This window comes from Xenopus laevis, chromosome 5S (genome assembly GCF_017654675.1).
Source record: "Xenopus laevis strain J_2021 chromosome 5S, Xenopus_laevis_v10.1, whole genome shotgun sequence".
In the NCBI taxonomy this organism is placed as follows: domain Eukaryota; kingdom Metazoa; phylum Chordata; class Amphibia; order Anura; family Pipidae; genus Xenopus; species Xenopus laevis.
Genome location: NC_054380.1, coordinates 140,360,233 through 140,367,741, shown reverse-complemented (window position 1 = coordinate 140,367,741; position 7,509 = coordinate 140,360,233). Strand labels below are relative to the sequence as shown.

General features: G+C 40.1%; 2 protein-coding genes across 3 annotated transcripts in view; both read right to left on the bottom strand.

Moving 5' to 3' along the window:
- Positions 1-559: 559 nt before the first annotated feature.
- On the bottom strand, positions 560-3,124 carry LOC108717611 (probable serine/threonine-protein kinase DDB_G0277449). 2 transcript variants are annotated; one of them, XR_005961674.1, is made up of 4 exons: positions 2,747-3,124; positions 2,045-2,119; positions 1,111-1,367; positions 560-716 (listed from the first exon to the last, which is right to left on the bottom strand). XR_005961674.1 is itself a non-coding variant. In XM_041565134.1 (3 exons), exons 1-3 carry the CDS (start codon positions 2,831-2,833, stop codon positions 1,194-1,196), a joined length of 336 nt encoding a protein of 111 aa, XP_041421068.1. In that variant the 5' UTR covers positions 2,834-3,124; the 3' UTR covers positions 560-1,193. The 2 variants fall into 2 exon arrangements, 1 of the variants encoding a protein (XP_041421068.1); XM_041565134.1 differs by having other exon boundaries at positions 560-1,367.
- The window catches only part of LOC121394138 (serine/threonine-protein kinase N2-like), a 44,598-nt gene continuing 39,932 nt past the window's right edge, over positions 2,844-7,509 (bottom strand). The window contains exons 5-16 of the mRNA XM_041564148.1: positions 7,083-7,188; positions 6,702-6,889; positions 6,302-6,434; positions 6,008-6,191; positions 5,846-5,921; positions 5,673-5,764; positions 4,125-4,301; positions 3,958-4,020; positions 3,588-3,664; positions 3,294-3,436; positions 2,969-3,008; positions 2,844-2,854 (exon numbers count right to left, since the gene is read on the bottom strand). Coding sequence (XP_041420082.1) covers positions 2,844-2,854; positions 2,969-3,008; positions 3,294-3,436; positions 3,588-3,664; positions 3,958-4,020; positions 4,125-4,301; positions 5,673-5,764; positions 5,846-5,921; positions 6,008-6,191; positions 6,302-6,434; positions 6,702-6,889; positions 7,083-7,188 — 1,290 coding nt within the window. The remainder of the gene's footprint in view (positions 2,855-2,968; positions 3,009-3,293; positions 3,437-3,587; positions 3,665-3,957; positions 4,021-4,124; positions 4,302-5,672; positions 5,765-5,845; positions 5,922-6,007; positions 6,192-6,301; positions 6,435-6,701; positions 6,890-7,082; positions 7,189-7,509) is intronic.

Sequence of the window (7,509 nt, the reverse complement as noted above, 5' to 3'; positions counted from 1 at the left end):
AAATCTCCCGAGTACTTGAGATTAATTAGTCTATTTGTAGATGTGGTGTCACCAGACCAGTGACGTAGCCACAGGGCCAGTATGGCCACCACTGTAGTAGCGGTGGATCTCGCTGCTAGTTGTGTTATCTCTAAAGCTGAATGCGGCAGCGCATTCGGTACTCGACATCAGGTGCGTGACCTGTGCGCACTTGGACCTTTCGCGCTACTCGCTGTAAGGGATCTGGTGCCATTCAGTGATCGAGAAGGGGGGGTAGGCTCTGTTATCACTCTCCACCCAATCTCCTAGTGTTACCCCTGTAGTGTAGATCTACAGTGTGTTGGGCTGTACAGGCTACTCCAGTGCTGCCAACAAGCCACCGTGCCTGGGCCAATAAACACCCTTGTGTGGGTGTCCATCAGGAGGAATTGCAGACTCTCCTGTTTTAGGCTACCTCCACTTACTGCAATATGTCAGCAAGGAGAGAAAGTGCCTCACGCTGGGAGAACAATCATCAAGTCTCAAACTCCTGTGTATTAGTTACAGATTCAAGCAAAGTCGGAAGAGTAGTTCAGTTAGTTTATTGTAAAAGCATTTTAATGGTTAGGAAGCACCAATTGGGGCTGCAGTGGAAGTTTGAGTTGGAAGTTCCATGGACATGTCACCGCTATGAAGAGTCGTTCTGTGACGTATTGCAAATAGGATTCACAGTTGCGGGAGTTGCTGTCGCTGGTTTGCTGTTAAGATTAAACAGAAATAAATAAATAATGCATTCTGAATGTTTCTTACAAATATGGCAGCCTGGAGAACAAGAGCGGAGAACTAATGTGATAATAATAGGTGAAGGAAAGCAGAAGATTCTAACATAAAAAGCACAAAAGAAAGTAGCAAAATGGGAAAGAATAACAGAGAGGAGAGAATAAAGGGAGATAAAGGATAATGGGAAGAAATAGTGACCTTCACTATAAATCACCATCCTATCAAGTCTCTCTTATCCTAAAGACCAGTATTCAAAGGGATCTATGGGACATCCCCCAGCTGTTACCCTCCACCTTCTGTAATGGGTGAACATTATTAATCCTGAAGATGTTTCTACAATCAGTGTTCCCAAAAGCAAACGTCCATATTTACCCAGGCTTCCTTTAGCCGGCTGCTTCATTCCTGGTTGAGGGGCGGATGGCATTTCTTTAATATTCAAGTGTCTCTTCTCACATTCAGCCAACATAATAATCAAAGTTCTGGAGGGCTTCACTGACGGAGTCTGGTATAACTGCTTTACGCCCATACAGAGTTACCATTAGGTTTGTGTCATTATCGCTTGAGCTTTGGACAGCTGGGATGATTGGTGGTGTCACTTTTTTATTCAAGAGGCCATCAAAATTGATTTTCTGTGGCAAAGGAGATGGATCAAATGAATACAATAGAACTGATGATACAATTTATACTATGGCATAAAATCCTACACACAAAGGAACAACCATTGCCAATATCATATCTGATACAATAATACATTTAGGGAACTAGTAAAAAAGATGGAATATCTAAGAATAGCTAAGCATCTAGCTAATGAATGTTATTTAGAATTTAGATAAGGTGTCACAATCAAAGGGACATTATACTGAGCAACTATGTATTAGATAAGCCAATCCCAGGAGATCCCTCCAACAAATGTATTACTTTGGGTCCCTTCAAAGGCACCCGACCAAAATTTTCCGTTCAGGCGATCGACGAGCCGACCGATATCCAACTCTTCAGCCGATATTGGGCGGCACTTTTCCCACCATACACGCACCGAATATCGTACAAAAATTCATTTTGTACGATATTATCTGTGCGTCTATGGGCACCTTTAGTAAAGTCAGAGAACCTTTCTACCTTGTGTCACGATTCAGCCATTTCATTTGTTCCCTTACAAAGAAAACTATAGAGATTTTGGGGGGGTCAAAATATATTGGATGGCCACCTTGTTCCTTGATAATCTCCCCAGACAAGAATACGTCTGGAATAAATCTATATCCACTCATTATAACAGCACGCTATGCCTAATACACAACTATAAACCTACACAGAACAACGGGCTTTGCTTCACTTCTTCAGCTCCGTTGAATCCCAGGCGATTCTCAGGGAATTTGGCCAAAAGCTGCGGAAAGAATAAAATAGTTGTTACTCAAACAGCACAATCCAGTGGGAGGCGGGACAATCTGTAGCTCCACCTTCCCAGTATGTTCCCTGAGACCCCTCCTCCAGAAGGCGTTGTCTTTTCTCCAACTATAGGAGGAGAAAAGCTTTGAAATATTATAATATAATATGGCTGGAATCTACTATTTTGAACACAGATTTATTAGTATTATCTGGTTCTTCTATAGTGCCTGTAATTATACGCAGCACTGTGCAGAGCTTACAATCTATAATAAACGTTGCACCATCACAATGGAGCCAAGACTCTCAGTCCAGTAACAGAATGTTGGAATTCTTTTCTTATTCTGGGTGTACCCCCAGTCCAACCCTGCCCGTTACTAAAAGCTTTAGCTCGCTATATATTTGATAAAGCCTTATTTATGAACATTGATATGTAATATTTCTATTATATGCAGATGGTTTAGCATGTGATGTGCTGTGACTGGCCCCCTCTCAACAATGAATTGTACAGGTGAAGGTGAGAGCAAATATACGTTGTACAGAAAGAGCACAAGTGAAATGAATGATCTCTGAGTAAGAAACCCCAAACACAAGCCGATCACATGATGATGACAGGATTTAAACTTACTCCTTTTGTTGTGGATGAGAAATCAGCAGGGACTTTGGGTGGAAAAATCGCCCTCGAATGCTTGATAAATTCACACAGATGCTCCATGTTCAGTCCGTTAAAGGGGAACTGCAAAGGTGGAGACGTATTTGTTAGGAAAGCAGGAATTCTGAGCCACCAGGGATTAATGTCACTGTCCCAGAAAATGGCTAATAATGTATAGCAAGTTGCTTCTAAACTTACTGATCTCACAGACAGGGGCGTCTGATATGATCAAGGGGAACTGGATTTAACACCAAGCAGGACAATCTTTCATTAATACTGAGTCGTTTTTAAATACGGGTATCAAATATTATGCCTTAATATTATACTCATGGAGTAACTCAAATTGAAATGTTATTAAAGATGGACTAACATTCTTTATGTTCCCTTTGCATAATACAATATAGAGATGGTCCCTTCCTATTGCAGGGCTTCCCTTGCTATTCTAAACTTGTACTAAGGTCAAAGTTTTTCTCATAAAAATATCCATTTGTTAGTTGTGTTGACTGGATAAAATCAAACTTACCCTGTGAAGCACCATGTAATAAAGCATCACTCCTACAGACCACCAGTCTACTGCTCTTCCATAGGGCTCCCATTTCAATATCTCTGGAGCAGTATAATAAGGAGTTCCAGCAGGGCTTGTGGTTAAGACTCCAACGCCCATTCCTATAACAAACACAATATTTCATGTTAGTAGTTAGTAGTAGGTTTATGTTAGGTGTCTGTTCTATACATGTCTTTGTGATGAGCAAGATGGTGACACATTAGTTACCGAGTTGAACCCTGATATTCAACGCAACAAAGCAGCAATTCTTACCTTTTTTGCAAAGGCCAAAGTCTGTGATTTTTATATATCCGGATGCATCCAAGAGGACATTGTCAAGCTTTAAATCTCTGTGTGAAAAAAAGAAGATGTTTAATGGTGCTATTAGTAAGCGTCCGTTCCTATGGCATGCCAATGGTTCCAGTTGGGTGCCCCATACAGAATTATTGCTCATATGTACTGCCCTGAGCCGCTCCAGTGAGAAAATGACAGTTAGGAGTAGAAGCAATGCATAGACACTCCCTACCTGGCTGAGAGAAAGTCTGCCCATGTTCCCTTTGACTTATACACTTGTGTCTTATACAAGGTCAGGCTCTTGTTGCTGCTAAAATCACATGTCCCTTTTACTTGCATTAAGGCTTACCTATGAATGACGTTGTGTTCATGGAGGAATTCCAAGCCCAGAACAATGCACGAAGAGTAAAATCTGGAAATAGAAAGAAGATTCCCAAATCAGTGGGTAAATAATCACTTCAATCATCCTTGTTCCCTCCCAGAAATCCCATCCATACAATCCACTCTTCTACTTACATTGCTGCTTTATAGTTGAATTCCGGATGATCAATGACTTTTGTTAAATCGCCTCCAGCCGCTAAATCCATGGCGAGGCAAACGTGATGCTCTGTTTGGAACGAGGCAAACAATCCAGTGAGGAACGGATGTTGCTCTTGTTTGGCCAAAAGAAGAATCTCCTTCTCCATCAGAGCACTGGGAAATAAGAGTCAAATATTAATATGTCTGCACATTAAACTGTGCTGGAACCAATACAGTTGGGATGAGGCTTATGTCCCCTCTGTGTGACAAATGATAATAATCTAAGATGAAGTTAAAGTGAAAATTACTGCTAAATGTCATATTGTAACCAAAGGTCACCAAAGATTCAATAGGCAGTTAGTGTGTCTGTTGTCCCAGAGGAGGTGCTGCTTCTTGGCTCCCAGGGGAACAAAAGTTTAGAAGGTGTTGGGAAACAAGCAGCACCTATAGAATTGATCTCAATAGTATTGGGGGGAACATGTTACTCAGGGAGGCCCATTTATCAAAGTCCGTATTTATCTCATTATTTTCTGACAACTACTCCGACCAATGGGGTTTTTCCCTCTTATTTATTAATACATTTTCCTGAAAAAATCATGAAAAAAACATGAATTGTACAAATTTTTCAGTTTGTTTTTTTTCTGAGTTTTGCCTGAAAACCACAAAATCTTCAAATTATTGCAGAAAACCCAGTGCAGATCAAGATCTTTGGCACCTCCCATTGACTTATATGCATATGGAGAACTCTCTCCCACGGTCTGTCCGACTTTCTCCCAACCTTTCTGCTTTCAAAAAATCTCTGAAAACGCACTTCTTTCGAGAAGCCTCCCCTCACTCTGCTTAACTACCAAACGCAACACCACATTTCTCACCCACTTACTTCGATTTTGCCCACTCCCACACCTTGTGTATTACTCCCTTCCCTTTAGACTGTATGCCTATGCATAGGGCCTTCCTCACCTTTTTGTACCTGTATTGATTGTGATGTTTGTTACTCCATATATTCTATATATGTAATTCATGTGATGTAGTTGTATAATCACATTTACTTTACAGCGCTACGCAATATGTTGGCGCTATATAAATACATGTTAATAATAACAACCTCGGCAGGTCTAAGATGCGGATTTTAAGATTCAGACTTTTTCCATCCTCAGGGTATAATCAACGCAAAAAACAAAATTAAGTTATTTTTTCCCACTAAAAATTCAGATTTTATAGTAAAATAAAAATAAACACAAATGTTTTGTGTTTTTGGCATTCGGACTTTAATAAATAACCCCCTGCATATCTGAATTTAGTCTGATGTGTGTTTCTTAACCTTTAATTGAGATTTATATATGTTTGGGGGAGAAATACTAAAAAGAGTTCCGGTGAGCCCTATTTCTAGAGTCTCTTTGTGTCTTTCTCTTCTATACACTGGATTAATAGACTCGGTGCAACCGTTTTCTATCCTTTGTGTTGGACTAATACAAGTGTGTGGACTTTATTTATTTGTATTAAAACATACAAGGAAAGGCGACTGTTTGTTGGCCTGTAACTTACCTGTTCAATTTAATTGAGGAAGTCATTTCTCGCTTTTTTAAGGTCTTGATGGCAAACAGTTTGCCTGTTTCTTTGTATTTTCCCAGATACACCTAGAAAAACACAATTACCGTCAATTAGATCACATAATGGGAATGAAAGTCCGAATGTTAATTATGGAGCAAGTGACTTACTTTTCCAAAACCTCCTTGGCCCAGCACAGCACTTAGTTGGAAATGGCTAATAGAAACGCGAGATGGCTGCTCATCACTGAAAGAGAATACGTATTTATTATTGTATCTTGTTTGTTGCAGTCATGTACATATACACTATGCCGGGAGCAGGTTGTACCATACCTTGTACAGTCTATAGGCTGCCATGAGCTACTTGGGCTGGGAGCAGGAACACTTTGGAGAATTCCTTTTGATATTTCTTCACATTCTGCCTCATGTTCTTTCTGCCCCTGAGATGTCACTATAGGACCACTGGCTGCAAGTCTATCAGGGACACTTAGAGGCGTGTTTGGTGGGTTTGGATCAGCTGCAGAATTCAAGATAAAGCAATCAGAACTCAGAAACATTGTTGGATCAGGAATGAAAACTTGCATATTGTACCCCCAAGGCCAGACTGTCACCCCTCAGATATTCTACCTGAAGACTTCTCAGCTTTTATCTCCACATTTTCTTCATTATCGTGTTCCACACATGAACGTTCCTCTACGGGCTTTTCACTGTCTGCTGCTTGAGGGACGGCACTACTATCTTCAGGTCTAAATTCAGCCTCCTAGAAATATAAACCATAATATCAGTCATCAATTTAGTGAAAATTGTGATCCCGGGCCTAATAATTACACTGTTCCAGATAAATATCCCTTCAACAAAATATAATAAAACCAATGTGACTAAAAAGCAAATCAGTAGAATCAAGATGGAAACTATAAGACGTGGGGTATAATAGGTGAAACAATGGGATAACATTTGTTACAAAGAAAATAAATATTTTCTATTTGAGCCACTGGACTTGTTAGAAGGATCAATGCGTTGTACTTACAGCAGAGGGAACATCCGAAGGAACATCAGAAGGAACATCAGAAGGAACATCAGAAGGAACATCAGAAGGAACATCAGAAGGCCTCTCAATAAGAGCAGGAGGCGACTTTTTATCTTCCTCATTGGCATTTGAGGGAATCTCTTCACTTTCAGTTGCTGAAGGAACAGGAGAAACACTTTCAGGAACATCTGAAAAATTCAAACAAAATCATATGACCTCACTGAATGTTGGTGTCCCCAAAGATGGGGTAGGCCTGCAGGCAGACACATATATAGGTATTGTATATTGATATAGCCTTGAACATGCACAGATGTGGTTACAAATATAAAACTTGATCTTGGGCTAGAGAGAGAATAAAAGATTGTGTCTAAGATATTGTACCTTCACTCAGCTCCACTTCTGTCTCCTTTTGGGACTGTTCTGCTATTTCAAGCTTTACTGGAGAGATTTCTTTCTCTTGAGCAATCGATACATTGATTCCCGAGTCCTATTGAATAACAATAGGAATATAAGAGAAAGCATTGTGAGTTCCAATAAGCTGGATAAGACATACATTGGGGGAAAATATAAGGGCACATTTACTAAGCTCGAGTGAAGGATTCGAATGAAAAAAACTTTGAATTTCGAAGGTTTTTTTTGGCTACTTCGACCTTCAACTACGAATAGAACTAAAAATCGTTAGACTATTCGATAATCGAAGTACTGTCTCTTAAAAAAAAACTTCGACTACCTACTTCGCCAACTACAACCTACCGAGCACCAATGTTAGCCTATAGGGACCTTCCCCATAAGCTTTCTTAGCAATTTC

Coding starts and splice junctions, on each gene's coding strand:
- LOC108717611 (XM_041565134.1), bottom strand. CDS start 2,833: ATGGAGCATCTGTGTGAATTTATCAAGCATTCGAGGGCGATTTTTCCA. Junction 2,120..2,746: donor TCTCATCCACAACAAAAGGA/GTAAGTTTAAAT, acceptor TTCTTTCCGCAG/CTTTTGGCCAAATTCCCTGA. Junction 1,368..2,044: donor AGCAAAGCCCGTTGTTCTGT/GTAGGTTTATAG, acceptor CCTTTGCCACAG/AAAATCAATTTTGATGGCCT.